The 16,754-nt window shown below is 41.6% G+C and overlaps 1 protein-coding gene across 1 annotated transcript in view; it reads right to left on the reverse strand.

Moving 5' to 3' along the window:
• GPBP1L1 (GC-rich promoter binding protein 1 like 1) overlaps positions 1-16,754 on the reverse strand; it is a 56,260-nt gene that overhangs the window by 1,454 nt on the left and 38,052 nt on the right. The window contains exons 4-11 of the mRNA XM_089515044.1: positions 15,653-15,782; positions 14,362-14,639; positions 12,027-12,099; positions 11,094-11,287; positions 7,316-7,456; positions 6,493-6,651; positions 2,791-2,912; positions 1,444-1,546 (exon numbers count right to left, since the gene is read on the reverse strand). Of these exons, the coding sequence (XP_089371170.1) occupies positions 1,444-1,546; positions 2,791-2,912; positions 6,493-6,651; positions 7,316-7,456; positions 11,094-11,287; positions 12,027-12,099; positions 14,362-14,639; positions 15,653-15,782 (1,200 nt within the window). The remainder of the gene's footprint in view (positions 1-1,443; positions 1,547-2,790; positions 2,913-6,492; positions 6,652-7,315; positions 7,457-11,093; positions 11,288-12,026; positions 12,100-14,361; positions 14,640-15,652; positions 15,783-16,754) is intronic.

Here is a 16,754-nt window from a genome sequence, read left to right on the forward strand (position 1 = left end):
CCATGTTATTTCTGCACCTGGTACCAAACGTTCTACAGTCAGCCCTCCTTATACGCGGATTTGCCATCCGCGGATTTGAGCATCCGCGGATGGCAAATCGGGAAATTGTCCCCAAAGGCGGTGTGCGTGCACGCGTGCCGCCATTGGGGACAATTTCCTTCTCCTCCCTCGCTTTCCTCCTCCCTTCCCTCCCTGCCTCCCTCCCTTCCCCTTACCTGTCTCTCTCGTGGCAGCGGCTTGGCCTCCGCCGCCGCCGCTGCGGGGGAAGCCGGGTGGCAGCGGTGAAGGCCAAGCCTCGGTTTCCTCGCCACCGCCGAGAAAGCACGCGATGGCAGTGCTGGAGGCCTCTTGGCCCCCAACAACACCGCCACCGGGCCTTTCCTGCAGTGGTGGCGAGGAAGTAGGGCTGCTGCGCCGGAGGCCTTCAAGGCCTCCCGCGCCGGCATCCGGCCTCTACCGTTCTGGAAGGGCCGGATACCGGTGCTGGAGGCCAAGAGGCCCCAGCACCGACACCTGTCCCTTCCGTGGCCGCGGAGGCCTGGAGGAGGCCGGGTGCTGGCACTGGAGGCCTTGAAGGCCTCCCGCGCTGCTGCCCTCTGCGCCTCCTCTTCCCCACCTCCGCGCCTTTTTTGGAAGAGGAGGCGCGGAGGGCAGCAGCGCGGGAGGCCTTCAAGGCCTCCAGGGCCAGCACCCGGCCTCCTCCAGGCCTCTGCGGCCACGGAAGGGGCAGGTGTCGGTGCTGGGGCCTCTTGGCCTCCAGCACCGGTATCCGGCCCTTCCACAGCGGCAGAGGCCTGGAGGAGGCCGGATGCCGGCGCCGGAGGCCTTGAAGGCCTCCGGCGCAGCAGCCCTACTTCCTCGCCGCCACTACAGGAAAGGCCCGGTGGCGGTGTTGTTGGGGGCCAAGAGGCCTCCAGCACCGCCATCGTGCGCTTTCTCGGCGGTGGCGAGGAAACCGAGGCTTGGCCTCCGCCGCTGCCACCCGGCTTCCCCGCAGCGGCGGCGGCAGAGGCCAAGCCGCTGCCACGAGAGAGACAGGTAAGTAAGGGGAAGGGAAGGGAGGGAGGCAGGGAGGGAAGGGAGGAGGGAAGCGAGGGAGGGGAGGGAGGAGAAGGAACTTTTGTCTCAATAGCGGCGCGCGTGCCATTGGGACAAATGGGACTTGAGCACACGCGGATTTTGTTATACGCGGGGGGGTCCGGAACGGATCCCCCGCGTATAACAAGGACCCACTGTATTAAGTAAGTAAAGCCCACAAACACATCTACTTCGTCAACTGAAGTAGACATGTATAAAACTATATAAAGCTTATATTTTAACAGATGAAACAAAACAGTAATTTGGCACTGAGCAGTGTTATAGCACTGAGCTTTTGTTGACAAGTTTGCAAAAATTCAAAAGGATATTTCAAAGATTGCCAAAAGCCCAACCCACAGAACATACCTGCTCTGACTTTATTTGGAACTCTTTGAGCTCATCCTCTGTGAGGGGAAGGCAACTTTCATCATTTTCAGGGTATTCCTGCCATCCCATTGCTTTTAATAATCTAGCAGGTCAAAGGAACAAAAGTAGGTAGAGAAAAAAATACTGGATTAAACATGGCACAGTAGCCTAATAGAGCTTAGTGCTCATCAAATGAAGAAACTGGATAGTTTTCCTACTGATTCCTATCACTGAGTGGGAACTATCTTGATATTTTTGTCTATTTAACAAGCATTCCCATCACATTCCAGTAATGAAACTTTGTGCAACAAAGTTACATCAAATATTCTTGGGTATAGATTGAAAGTAAAACCTACCTTTCTTTCAATTAGGTGGCAAACAGGAACACTAGACAGATTTACAGCCTTTGTTATGTACTGCTAAAATGCTTGACACTGACAATATCCAAAATGAATCAAGAGGAAGAAAATTGCTTAGACGAGGCCCTGTGCAGACCAGCACTTTGGGCGGAGTTGGGGTGTAGCATCCACACGACGCATGCCCCGGCTCTGCCCCCAGGGAGTTGTGATGCTGTGCACCGCATCACATGGGGAGCAGCATCACAGTGCTCCTCCAGTTCTGCATCTGCATGATGTAGCACTTAAGGAATGCTGTATAGCCATGGCACTGTGGCTATCGCACCCTTTCCAGGGCGCAAAAAAGGAGCCACTTTTTGTGACTCCTTTTTGTGCCCTGGAAAGGCCAAATCAGGATCATGGTGTGTGGTTTCTGCGGCCCCAATTTGGCTAGAGGCTGCTCCTTTGGGGATGTCTGCACAGCCCTGAAGTCACTATGGATCTGTCTCATGTTAGTTCCACTGAAGTAAAATACAATAAAAACTTCTTCCAATTTTATCTTGCAGGGACTGCATTACCATTCAACAGGAACAGTGCAGAAGTGTTACAACCTATCCCAATAAATTCTATATAATGCAGCTGGAGTGTGACTTTTCTTGGTCAACTGCTCAGAAACAGAGGATCAGAAATTGCAGTTTGCATTTATAGCTGTACCTCTGTGAAAAGAATGACAAAAATATATTGTTGCCAACATTATTTGATCGCACTGCCTCTTGTAGTCTATGGGAATTCATAGCAGGTTAATAAGAAGCCATAATGCACTGAAGAACAATTTAAACAAGCTTACAAAAGTCCTGAACTCTTTTAATGATTACGGGAATAAAATGTACTTCTGATACCACCTCAAAAAGTTACAAGCTGTGGTTCACTGTTGCAACTTATCCCAATAAATTCTATGCAGTGCTGTTGGAACAAGACTTTCCTTGGTCACCTTCGTTCCTGCCTCCCTCACCTGTGTTCTGCTTCTAATGAGTGAGAGAGGTTTTCTCCCTCTTCCAAAGGCAGAGAAAGTCCATTCTGATGGCAATTCTCTTCCCAATTTTCCTTTGGTTCTGGTGTGCTGCTGCCTTCCACCTGGTGAGGGAGGGGAAAAAAGGGTAGGTAAAACCATACTCAGGTGGCATTGTTTTCTTAACATTTACAAATACAATTTCAGAGAATGCCCTGATTCTCAGCAAACCATAAAGCTTATAAGTATACTGTTTGTAAATTGTACATTGTATAAGTACTCTGTTGTAACCCGCTTTGATCTCCCAGGAAAAGCGGGCTATAAATAAACAGTTTATTATTTATTATTAAAGACCACAAATTCAAACATGATAGGAGCTAAATAGTAACAGATGTAGAGTTTAACAAAATAGGACTTCTGAAAAAATATGCCTAAGATTACCCTGTAAAGAGACTAGCTTCCTCTTGGCAAAAGACCCAAAATGAATCTAAGGGCCTGAACAGACAGGCCAAAATAAAGCTGCTTCGGGTCACTTTGGAGGTCTGCTGTTTAAATGATGCATGCGTCCTAAGAGGCCAGAAGCCGCACCAAAGCCACACTCCAATCCAAAGGAGTAGAGTGCAGCTTTGGTGCAGCTTCTGGCCTCTTAAGATGTGTGTGTCATTTAAACAGCATACCACTGATTGGGATAAATTCCACCCAAATTTGTGGACTGTGCAAACCATAATTATCACCTACATATTAATATTCATAAATGAAGTCTTGTGGAAAGCAACAGTGCTTCCAAGAGCAATAGTTTTGTTCTTCATTATCCTCCTTATCTTTCATTTCTCAAAAGTGAAAAGAGATTCCAGGTACAATCTGAGGGGTAGGTCTTTCCATAAACATTCCCCGCTATGTGCTGTGCATTTTTAAAATTAAGTATAGCATTTTAAAAATATAAATTACTTTTATTTGGTTAAATAATGTATTTGAAGTCTTTAAAAACAATCCCCTTTCCAGAAATATTACTCTGTAGTCATATGTAAAGAAAATACCTAACCTCTTACTTATGCCAAGCCTGTTCACACCTTTGCAATGGATGTTCCAGTGATAAAACAGCTTTTATCACTAGCACATCAATTATTTATTATCTCTTATAATCTATATAAGTGAAAAATAGAAACAAAGATCAGAATACCAGAATACAACCAGTGTACCAAACAAACACATAAATTGGCAGGTTTCCCAGACACCAGTGTAATCCCATGTTCTATGTGAAGATTCATTTTGTAATACCTGTAGCAAAATATTTTTTACTTCAGCTTTAAAAAGGAACACTGGGACTTAACTTGATACACACTCACTATACTGAATGAAGGATATCCTTGGATGGGTTGATCCTTCCACTTTCTCCTGTAAGCAATATATAAATTAGGCTTGAAGTGCACTCCCTAGTGGAAGAACAACCTATATACAGTTACAGAAAATGTGAAAGAGACAAGAACAAGGAGAAAAAGGCATCTCTCCAAAGCCCTAGAACCATAGGACTAAAAGTTATGATAGTCATATAGTAATGAAGTAACCATAGGATCGGTTAGATGTATTCTCTACCTGTCAAACAGTAACTCCTTATCCCCACTGAACAGTGAAGGTAATCAGTCCAGGGAGCGGACAATAGCTTCCATCCACAACAGAAAAAGAATGTAACATGGTTAAGTCCCAAGGCTCCTTTTCCCAAAGTGGAGGAGCATATCCTTGGATGGGTTGAAGAATAAAGGTACCAATAAAAGACAGATCTTCCTTCACTACTGACAACTCTTAAGAATTACATCCCTTGCTGGAGTATCTGCTATATAAAGCAGGTTTCTGCTAAAGCAGAGATATCCAAATTCAGAGTTTTGTCAACAGGATGGCAGTCTTTTTCATGTTGCAATCCTTCACATGACTACTAGAGAGGGCTGGTACTGAACGTGTCAGAAACAGTGGGACTTCTCATGCAGTAAGCAGATATCTTCCTCTCATAAAATGACTGTAATTCAATGCAATGCTGATTTTGATCCACTTATCAGAGTGGTAGTAGGAAAAAAATTAGTACTCCCCCAAAATTTGGTGTGCTTGAGATTTTGATAGCACATGTGACATTTAATTTGGGCCTTTCCTCAGATTTACTTGGTTGGGGATGAAACATATTTAATGCCGGTTCCTGCACACTGTGAAACACAGAAATTACTTTTGGCACACTAGTCAGACCCAGATGCACCACCACAGAATCTGGGTGCAGAAATTATTCCTGCCACTATGAAAGGTAATGAAAGTACTTTCCAACATAATTTGCTCAGTTCCTAACTTTGTGCAGTGTCTCTAATGAAGAGCCAAAAGAACACTATTTAAGTTCCAAGTGAGGAATATGAACAGCAGGTGGTTTCAAGGGCTGTTCATCTCAAGAGTTTGAAGTTGTGATGGATAATCATACAGTATCCAAGTCCCTGAGGGAGGGCAACGAAAAAACTGCTATTTCTTTCAAGAGTACAGAACTTTTCCAGTTCAGCCTAGAAGAAAGCAGGTATGACCTTAATGTCTGTTTGTACTACATCTACATTTTGCGCCATGTGGCAGATGCCACCCAAAGAGCTTACCAGCTTCTATTACTGGAAGGCCTGAAGAAGCCAAGATGGTGTCTATGGACTTACCTCTACAAGTCCCAGACTCCAAATTTATTGTTCAACAATTATGGGAGGGAGGAAGCTGACACAAGAGAGGGGTGAGATTCTTCTATTGCTATGTGCAACCAAATCCCAGCATCAGGCCTTTCTTAACCATCTGACTACCATTGTTACCAGTGTCCTCTCCACTAAAACCTGGTGAACCACTCTCACCATCCAAGGTCACTGTTGAAAAGACAAGTTCAAGGATGAACAGCCTATCCTTGCCTTCACAAATATGGTACCAGGCCCTGGTACATGATGGAAAAAACTTGCTGGTCCCCCAACTTCAGGTACCTTAAGAACCACTGCAGTAGAAGATTCAGCTTTGTAGGCAATGTGAATTCTGCTAATGCAACTAATATTTTAGTACAAACAATGAGTACATACTGTATGTACAGCAAACCACACTGTATTTCTCATAATAACAATGACTTAACAGGAGAAACACCTAGATCAGCTAGTTAAAAACATTCAACTGTTCCTCCATACTAACAAATTATTGCCATTCTCCTAGAAAAAAGATGTCCCTCCACTTAAACCGCTGACTACAAAGTCATAAAATACTAATGAAAGACATGGAAGGCTTCTCCTCCTCTTACCTAGGTAACAGAGGAAAAGGGCTTCTTCTTGCTTCTGTTAGCTTGCTTGTCAAAGAAAGAGGCAAACAAATCAACCCGAATCTTGTATAAAACTGCATAGGCTAGATTTACAGATATTTAGTCTGATCAAATCTGCTGCCGGGATGCAGGTACAAAAAATAACAACAACAACAACAACAACAACAAAAAAAACCCAGCAAAACAGAGCAATTAAGCACTTATGGGCAGAAGTTTTTGCTAGCTTGGCTAAAGTTCACAAAGAAGTAGTTCAAGTGCAAAATTTACACATTCCTGCCTATCAGATGACAAGGAATACTGCTCCATTCAAGGATATCCTCTTTTACTGAAGGAAAAAAAAACATATCTGTTCATCATGATTTTAATACTTTGGACATGAAAAAAAGGGACTACTCCCTTACATCCTCCAGTTTGTTGTTTTCATTGCGTTCTGGCAATTCTCCATTCCTGTCATCTTTCAGGGCCTTCAGGAACTCACTCTTCTTATCTGTGGTGCGTCGCATCAGCTTTGTCAAGCGAGAGGAGTTTATTTCAATTGGAGGGGTGATGCTGGAAGGATTCTGGGAAGAGAAACACAGTGTTACAAATATTCTAGAAAGTACTTGTAACTTGGCAGAGGCACACACACCCGATCCGTAGGGAGGGGCGGGGCAATATAAATAAAATCCCAGCCCAGGATTTCCACTGCCCCGTCCCGGATTCGTCCCTTCTCGCTTGCCGTCCCTTACTCCTGGAACCTCCTCCCCTTACAAGCATGACTCAACACGTCTCTAACCAGCTTCAAAGCCAAGTTAAAGACCATATTGTTTAGGGAAGCATTCCCAGGGAGTCTGTGATTGTGTCCTGGTTGTTCAGATGCTTGACTCAATAGTGGATATTGCTGTTTTAACTTGTTTCATATGATGTTTTTAATTTGTTGCTTTAACTTTTAGATTGTACGCCATAGGCAGGCTTTTATATTCTTGATTTTACTTGGTTTTGTACAGCGCCGTGTATATTTACGGCGCTTTATAAATAAAGTTAATAATAATTATAATTATAATTATTTATTACTTTCCACTTGTGGGTGTGAACAAAGGGTGGACAGCTATGGTTTCTTGGGGAGAATGGAACCAATGGGGGCCTTTGGACATTCAGTCGCTGCTCATCTGTCTTCAAGTATGTTCTCTGACTTCTGAGTCCCTTTTAGCTCACAGTGTTTCAAGTTCACTTCTGCATACTTACCTCTTTGGAAGAGGCAAGAATCGACCCACTGGCCAATACAGCTTGTTTGGTTATAGACACAGGACTGGTAAAAGCAGAATCACGGCTGGAGGTGAGTGAGGCTGATTTAAGTTCATTTCTGTTAGCTTTCCATTGGCTTGGCTATAATGAGAAGGACCCAACAATGAGAAGAACTCAACGTGGCAAACTGTCTAACATAAGACCAAAACATCAAACACTTGATTTTGTTAAAAACTTTTTTAAAAAAATCTAGCTTTAAAATACAAGTTTCCAAAGTGAGCAATTAAAATGCTGCTTCTAGCATGGAAGAGTAATCCCTATCAACAAATGGGGAAATTATGTTCAAAATTGCAGGCCAGGTCGTAAGTGACAAAACTCCTTCAAGTTACAAAGGAGTACATTATCAGCCAAGATGAGGTCTCGTGTCTTTTGCAGCTGCAATTTCCCAGAATGCCTCTAAATCTCAGCACACTGACATGTAAGACCTGCATTAATGTAAATGGAAGCAGTGACATACTGCCGATTCTGGGTGCCTCCGAAGCTCGGATGACCATGGAAAGCAAAAGGGGTTCCCTAAGCAGTTAAAACAATTTGCAGAAAACTGCCAGCCCTAATATGTAAAGAAAAACTGCTGAAATGAACGAGCAACATTGACTGAAGGCTCCAAAACAAAACAAAACAAAAAACCCAAGGAGGCTGAGCACAGTTTATTGTATTCACGAGGTAGGGTCCCCTATAAATCTTCCTCTCTTAAGGTTCCAAGTCCTTCATTGCTACTATGCATTTCTCTAAACAATTTGAAATTTGTGTATTTCTTCTCTTTGTTTGCCATTCTATAATTTAATGCCTTTTGAAACTATGTCCTTCATTCTTTAAATATCAAATTAACATGACATTTCCCAAGAAGAGAACTGATGCAAGGAGAGAAGCTTCTGTTCAAGCAAAATATGAAATAATTTTGAAGAAACCAAACAGGTTATTATAAATGCTAATTTTGATAAACGCTAATGAGTTTCCAATCCTTATTAAGCCTTTCCTTTGAGTAATTTTACAAGTTTAGCTACATGCAGATGTAGACATTTCTCTTTAAGCAAACTGTAGACCTATAAAGTCTGAAGTCTATCCATTGATTCTATGTATACTTCTTTCCTAAAATCCACCTTTTATAAATATTAGCTTTAGATTTTAAAAAAAAAACAAATTAATACAGGTTGAATCTCCCTTATTTGAAATGCATAGGACCAGAAGTGTTTTGGATTTTTTTGGATTTTGGAATATTTGCATATCCACAATGAGATATCTTGGAGATGGGACCCAAATCTTAGCATGAAAATCATTTATGTTTCGTATACATCTTATAAACATAACCTTAAATATAATTTTATACCCAATATTTTTAATAATTTGGTGCATGAAACAAAGTTTCTACGCATTCAACCATCAGAAAGCAAAGGTGTTACTACCTCAGCTGCCATATGGACAATTTTGGACACTCATCCCTCCACATTCACTGGGGTTGGGGCACAGGAACCCCATGAATGTGGAAAAACCACAAATAACAAAAACACTATGTTTTTACCTGAGAGAACATCTCCCTAGGAATCTTTAGGGCCTCCAGTGCAACTCAGTGGTCAACACCTGCCAGACAATGACTACAGAATTGCACTGGAGCAGCTGCAAATGTCCAAAGTTCAGCGTCCCAGGCTGGTCGCTCTGGGAAGGAGGTTTGCTGCTCCCTATAAATGCCAAGTAGAGTGTTCTCTCTAGGATTCTCTAGGTCCTTCAGTGCGACTTTTGGTTAAAGTTGACCACAAGATATTCCTAGAGAGAACATATTAATAAAATCCATGAATAATCAAATCTGCAGATGTCAAAACTGCAAATGTGGAGGGATGAGTGTATTTCACAATTCTGGATGTGAAAGACTCAACCTACAGTATACGCCAGGGGTCGGCAACCTACGGCCTGCGGCCCGAGGCCTAGGGACTGGCCCCAGCCTGGCCCTGCCGCAGATTGCTGCCGGGGCCTTTGGCCTCCCGCGCAAGGGCACGGGGCCTTTGTGCATGGGGCAAGTGGCGGGCAAGGGGCGCAAGGAGGAGCAAGCCGGGGCAAGCGGCGGGCAAGGAGGAGCAAGCGGGGGAAAGCGGCGGGCAAGGGGGAGCAAGGGGGCAATTGTCTATAGAAGCCTCAGAAACATGCATTTATATTAACATTTTTTAAAAAATCAGCAATTTTTTTGCATGCCTTCCATTTTTTTTAAATTACAAAGTGTCCTCCATTTTAAGTTTTGTCCTACATTTGTCCCGGTTTATTTATTTTTTTAAAAAATATTTAATTATTTTGGGGGGGGGGGCTTTGGTCCCCCAAGTTGTCTGAGGGACAGCAACACGGCCCCTGGGTCAAAAAGGTTGCCTACCCCTGGTATATGCACTTCAACAGTCGAAAGAAGAAACCAGATAGTAAAGATATATTGAAGAATCATAAACTGATATTCTTGGCGCTGAGCATCCAACTTTAAGTTACCATATTTTCACATACAAAGATATGTTTTTGCATATTCCTCACAGCAGAAAACACTTAAAGCACTGATCTCTTCATTCTTTGCTCTATTGTAACAGCTGCCTTTCCTCACCCTTTTTTTTTTTTAAAAAAAAATCTGATTCAGTCATCATGTCTAGTTGTCTTTATCAAGATTAGTGGCATGGATTTAACTTTTCTGGCAATTTACAAGAATATCTCAGATGCAATTGGCTAACTGCACCAGGCTGCTAAAACTGGTACCAATCTTATTACACAAGTCTAAGTTCCAGAAGAGAAGCCAAGTGGACAAAGGAGCATAAAAAGGTTTTGTTCATATTTTGAAAGAATTTTGGGATATGCCTTTGTTTCCCACTATGGTGGGAAAGGGCAACAATGGGTACCAAGAATCACCAAAAAGGACTTGAAATACAGAGGGGTCTGCTTTCAGCTTTTGAGTTTCATAGAGGTAATACAGATAAAATCACTACATAAAAGTGACATTTCACCCTGTGTGAAACAGCTAAAGATGAGACCGGCAAAACTAAGCAGAAGCTGGGGAGAAAGCTCCTAGAATTGGAATAAAGAGAGAATTACATGCATGTCTGTATATTTACAGGTTCCTACTGGAAAAGAGCTTAGGGATAGCAATAGCAAGTACATTTTTTACCTCTTATCAGTGAACTTAAGCACTCCCTAAGTTGTTTACGAAGTGTAAGCTAATTGCCCCCAACAATCTGGGTACTCATTTTAGCGACCTTGGAAGGATACAAGTCTGAGTCAAGCTTGAGCCCTTTTGCTGGTATTGAACTCGCAACCTTATGGTTTGTGACTGAGTGGCTGCAGTACAGGCATTTAACCACTGCACCATCAGGGATCACAGAACAGTTCTCAATCAGAACAGAGGAAATACACGAAATGCATCTGAGGATATAGGTTAGAGTGTACAAAAGCTCATGCTGCCAACTTCTTCTTTCCGTTAGTCTCAAAGGTGTTACAAGATCTCTCTACATAGTGAAAATACACTCTCACCAAAGGGTGGGGTCAAGAAGAAGAGAAAAGTGTACATATAAGATACAAATGGATGTTATCCAGTTCAAAGTATAAATAATCTCTTATTTCCACATAGATTAACAGGATGGTCTAATGTTACCACAGATTTTAGTATGGCACAATCTAATATTCCTTAAGATAGCTAATAGAATTTTAACTTTCTTTTTTATTGTGCTCATGTTGTGGCATTCAGTAAAGCCCGTGTTACCTTGGAAGGAGGTGCTGCAGGTTTAGGAACCAGATTTTTATAGACGCTTGGGACAATGGTGGTTGCTTTGTTCCCATTTGAAAGCTGAGGCCCTGGTGATGTAAATGCAGCTGAGAAAGCAGCAGCAGGATCTTCTTTTGAAACCTTTTTGATGACCAGCATCTTGGTAGGTTGCTTGGCACTAGGAGGGTTTTCTATTAAAACAAAGGCAGGGAAGGATCAGTAAATTTACACACATACATCTAATTTACATCTCCAGTTGCATTTTTAAAAATCTCCAGAGAAAAATCATGTAAGATATCCCTATGTTTAACAACTCTACAAAACCAGAATTGTGACAATATGAATCAATATACTAATAGTGGCAAATTGTAAGTACCAAAGTAGACCAAATGATCTAGTTAAAAGGGAGTGAGGAAAAAATATTATAGCTGTGTCAAGTATCTATATAAGCTTAGTTTGGCATTATAAAAATGGGTAAGCTTTGTTGTTAATTGCCCTCAAGTTGATTTCGACCCATGAAGACCCTGTGTATGAGACATCGCCAAGACTTCCTGTCCTCCACTACTTTGCTTAGTTCCTGCAAACTCATACCTGTGGTCTCCCTAACAATGTCCATCCATCTAGCATGTGAGCCTTCTTCTCTTTCTGCTTCCCTTAACCTTTCCTAGCATTATTTTTTTTCCAATGAGTCATGCCTTCTCATGTGTCTGAAGTATGACAGACTCAGTTTTGTCATCTTGGCTTTTGTCATCTGTATAGGTAAACTATACAGATGCAACACAAAAACAGCTATAACAGAGCTAACTAGAAATAACACAGCTCCTTATTCTGTTTTGCTCCTCTTGAACTAAGTCAGCAGGAAGAGATTGGAGTTTACATCTCTCTTGCTTTTAAAACTTATAAACAATTTCATAGTGCCTTAATACCTACCCCAGACACCTGATGGAGTCCCAACTGGTTTACTGTGGTTGTTCTGCTTTCCAGCTTCTGGATTCAGTGATGGCTGTAAATAGACAAGGAAAAAAATTATTTCATAATGGGGGACACTGTTTCAATCTTCCTCTGTTTTGAATCTGCATTATACTGGCTATCTTCCATTAATTTGGTAAGGAGAATCAATGTAGGTGATGCATTTCCAGAAGTTCAAAATTTAACATCAAAATAAAAAATTCAGATGAATATCTTCTTTGTGACTTACATACTTCATAAAGGTCTTCAGATGTACTGTCAAATCAGAACCAAATGTGGTTATTTATGCTGATGTGGGACCAAGAAGTGTATTATCACCCCTGCAGACTCATGTGCACTCCAAAAATCTGCTAAAAAATACTTGGAAACCTTACAGATCTGGTTTTCAGGTGGCACACAGGGCTTCACAGTTAAGGTGCAGAGAAGAAAGTTCCACTATATTAATAGGTACTAGCACAACACTGAATATAGGTTTCTGAAAACAATGAGTCAAATATAAATACTGTGAAGATGCTCAGAAAACTCTGTTTAAGGTGCCATTTTGTTTTTTTAGGACAGCTTAGCTTCCAGTTACACATATACTGAGCATCTGACACACACATCGTTAAGAAAGCCACTGTAACGTTTTATATCTATCAGGGAAAATAGGTTTTTGCTCTAGCTATCCCTCTTTATTTCCCAGAAAGACATAAAAGTCCCTCTTACATGATACATGATGACAAACCTGAGTAACTAGCTTATGCAACCACAGGTGTGTTCAGGCTCACGCCATCATAAAGAACTCCCTCACTAGATATGGGCTTAAAGTTCCTTTCCTACTCACTGAGAGATCAACCTCCTCTTTATCATCTGCCTTGACCCATAAATCCTTCAAAATATAGGAAGTTTTTCCTCTTATTTCACCTTTCAGCCTTTTAATGCTCAGTATTCTGAACTAAAACTGTTCATTACATCATAGATTCAAATACAGATACTGAGGGTAAATAATTCTGTATGGAATGTTATGTTAGCAGAAAAGAAAAGCAATGTTGTTCAGTAAGTGCTTCCACAATTGCTGGTGAAACGATACATGCAAGCCACACCCTGTCCAACATAACTGTAATGAGTGGAGCAACTTACAAACACTAAATTAAAAGTATTAGATTTGATACTTATACAAAGATGAAAACTCAATTTCTGCAGTAGTCACTTTGCAGGACAGAAATTTAAAATAACTTTTTCTTTCAATTTTGTCTGGAGAGACCAGAACCTATATCCAACACTGTAAGGTGGAAATCTTTGCTCTCCAAAGAGTCTAAGTTTCAGGAGAACACAATTGCCAATCTGCCTGTGATGTGAAGTGGGGCTGGTTGCTCCTTATGTGCAGGATTCCCTTGTGTGCCACACTAACACATTTTGTGCTGTAGCTTACACCTGGAGACACACATCAAATATAGGAAACAAGTTTTTTCGAGCCTGCATTTCTCCCAAAAGGATCGTTTAAGTTAATTTTGCATTTGGAAACTGGCTAGCTGAACAGACTGGCAAAAAGCGCTGGCTACAGGGTAGCATGGGGCTATGGTGTCTGTCTGCTGCACACCTCCACTCTGCCCCCGAGCCAGCATCACGCAGCCCGGCTGACCAGATGGTGGGTACCTTTAGTATGTATCTGCAGCGTGGCGATTAGATGCCGCATACTGCAGAAATGTGGAAGAGCTGCTAGTGTGGCGAAAGAGACGGCTTTTTCCATCTCAAAAGGGAACGGCATTTTGTCCTTTCTTTTTGGGCTGGAAAAATGCTAGATTGGGGCTGCGGTGTGTGGTTGCCGCAGTCCCAATCTGGTGCTCCTTTGGGGCAGTCTGCTTCACCCCAAAGTTACTTTTTTGGCCTTTTGATTTTAGTTTGAGGGGTCATTATAAACTGCTGGAAATGAACTGGATCTCAGGCTATTTCAGCTCTATTTCATTTCTATTTTATCGCTGATAAAATAATGAATACTTTCAGATTTACAGCATTTATAGAACTACTGTACAGCTACAATTCTGAACAGCTGAAAGGGAATCTGCAACAATTGTGTCTGTTTTTAATAATGCATTTGGCAGCTGAGGTCTGGTTTGTATGAGTCTTGATAAGAAATGTTGAGAAGTCATGCAACCAATATCCTGAGTAGCACAAAGTGGCAGTTATTTAAAGTTATTTAACAATAACTATGGTGCTAGAAAACATGTAATGCAACAAGGAAGTGCAGAAGAAATCAGTTCTAGCTTCCTGAAATCTGCTTGCTAGAGATGGGATACTTTGTTGAAAATATATTTACAAAGTCTTCTTCCTCAAACTGCAGTTTCTCCTTCTCCTCCTTCTCCTCCTTTGCCTCAGCAGGTGGCTTTTCTGGAAAGGCTGAACCCTTTCGAGAGTGGAAATTGCCATTCCAATGGCGATGGGATGTACTTCCTCCTCCCCGCTGATTCATGCCATCATGGCCCCGTGAAGAACCATGCCAGCCAGGCTGATTGCCAGCTAGCCCGACATGAGCTCCTTTAGAAACACCAGAATCCACAGAATCATGGCGGTGTAAAGAGGGCTGATGCCAGCAATCTGCATAAAAGGAACATAGTTGTATGAATAAAGCTAGTCAGTATCACTTTCCTGTTGTAATGCATGATATATGTTACAGAAGCTTTTGTGCAAGAATATAATGCACACCTGGTGCTGGGATTTGCAGACTCTATAGTAAGACAAAGCAATCCCTCTATTTATTCTACCCATATAAACAGCCAACGTGATGTCTTGAGTGTTGTACTAGGAGATTGGAAGATCAGAGTTCAAATTCCCACGACCATGGAAACCCACTGACTGACCCTGAACAAGTCACACTCAGTTGCAGAGGAAGGGAAAGGCAATCCCTCTGAACAAATTTTGCCAATGACACCCTGTGATACAGTCGCCATAAACTGGAAACATCTTGAAGGCCCAAAACAACATATAAGTAGTGAAACTACAGACTTTCATCAAGGGTTGAGAAACATACAGCCTGCAGGCCACATGTGGCCCTTGGGACCTTCTCTGATTTTTAAGTCAACCAAATTTGTTGCTGAAACAAGTATCCTTGTAGCAGTCCTGCAAGGGGAGGGGGGCCCTTTGTAGGCTACTGCTGTTTAGATGGCTCCCCATTCCTCAAACAAACAAAGAAGTGACTGGAAATGATTAACATCACTTCTGGTCACCCAAAATGGTGGCCATTGCCTCTGAGGCTGCAGAGCAGCCAAACATTGGGCAGTGTAGCATTCTGGGCTCCAGAGAAATGACCCCACCAACTATGGTAGTTTGCTTATGTATGAGGCAAATCTTTATACCAAATGAATCCCAGCACATCAAGGAATATTAGCTACAGGGATGCTCAAAGAGTTTATGGCTCTATGAGGAAACAGAAAACTGTAATAAACACATTGCAAGATACAAATTTTAAAGCTTTCTCCCAATGAGTCAACCGACCTTCAGTTGGCTGGAAACCTTTTCCTGTTATTAATGTTAGCTTCACCTGACAGAAAGGTAAGATTGATAATGCAGTAACAGTGTACACTAGTCTTTGCATGAGCTGTGCTATATACCTCCTGCAGTTCTGAGGGGCCCATTATTAAAAAAGCCATCCGAAGAGTTGTGGCGTCTCCGGCTTACTCCAAAGCGGCCCTCTCCTCGAGGAAGATGCTCTCCGTGCTTCTCAAAAGCAGCTCCAGGAGCCTAAGAAGAAGATTTCAAAACATATGAAGGATTTCGTTCCAACATTATTAGTAAATGTCTCGGTCTGTATTAACAGAATATATACTGCATTTCTGAAAAGTAAACAAGGTGACACACAATATGACTATCCACAAATGTATGTGTTCATGCGCCAAATCCAGCAACATAATTCTTCAGTCTTAGATTTTTCATAATTTGGAACTTTTTATAATATGTGGTGAGAAACAAATACTCCTGCTCCTACAGTATGATCAGCCTCAAATACTTCAGAAAATAGTCTTTAAACTTACTTCTGACATTACTGACATTAGTTATAGTCAAAACAAGCTAGTCTGCATACAATGCAAGTTTATAATTCTGCTGATCTCTCTAGTACAAGAAATCCTTTTTTAATAAAAACAAATCTCTATATAGTAATGAATTTCATAAAAATCACACACATACTACACAAAACAAAGCATCCATGACTCCTTTCTCCAAAAAGGATTTAATATGATCTTATTCCACAGATTTCCAAAATTGCCATAGATTTGTTATAAACAGGCATAATTTTTCAAGGTTTCCCCTACACACAGTTTTTGCAACATGCTAAATAAAAAGTACAGTTCTATTTTAAGCATCTTTCTCTGCCAAGGAATATAAATAATGCTCATTCATGGTGCTCAAATCCACTAACTAAATGTACTGGTCTTATAATACCATCTAAAGTCTGATCACAAATAAATCCTACTTGGTTTTGATTTAGCATAAAGAGTCATGAGAATTTTGTGGTCTCGATTGAATCAGGAAGATAAAGTCAATACAGGATTTTTATCCTTTTTATAGCTTACATCCAACCTTTTTTTACTTGCGGTCTTCAGCTAGCACAATTTTTAAGCTTTATTTTAAAACAGCACAGTGACAAATGGACTACTAACTCAGTCATGTCCTACTATTTAACAATGTATGTGATTTTTATTGCAAATATGTCCA

The sequence above is a fragment of the Sceloporus occidentalis genome, unplaced genomic scaffold (assembly GCF_023333645.1).
Source record: "Sceloporus occidentalis isolate IW3139 unplaced genomic scaffold, rSceOcc1.0.p SCAF_3, whole genome shotgun sequence".
Classification (NCBI taxonomy): Eukaryota; Metazoa; Chordata; class Lepidosauria; order Squamata; family Phrynosomatidae; genus Sceloporus; species Sceloporus occidentalis.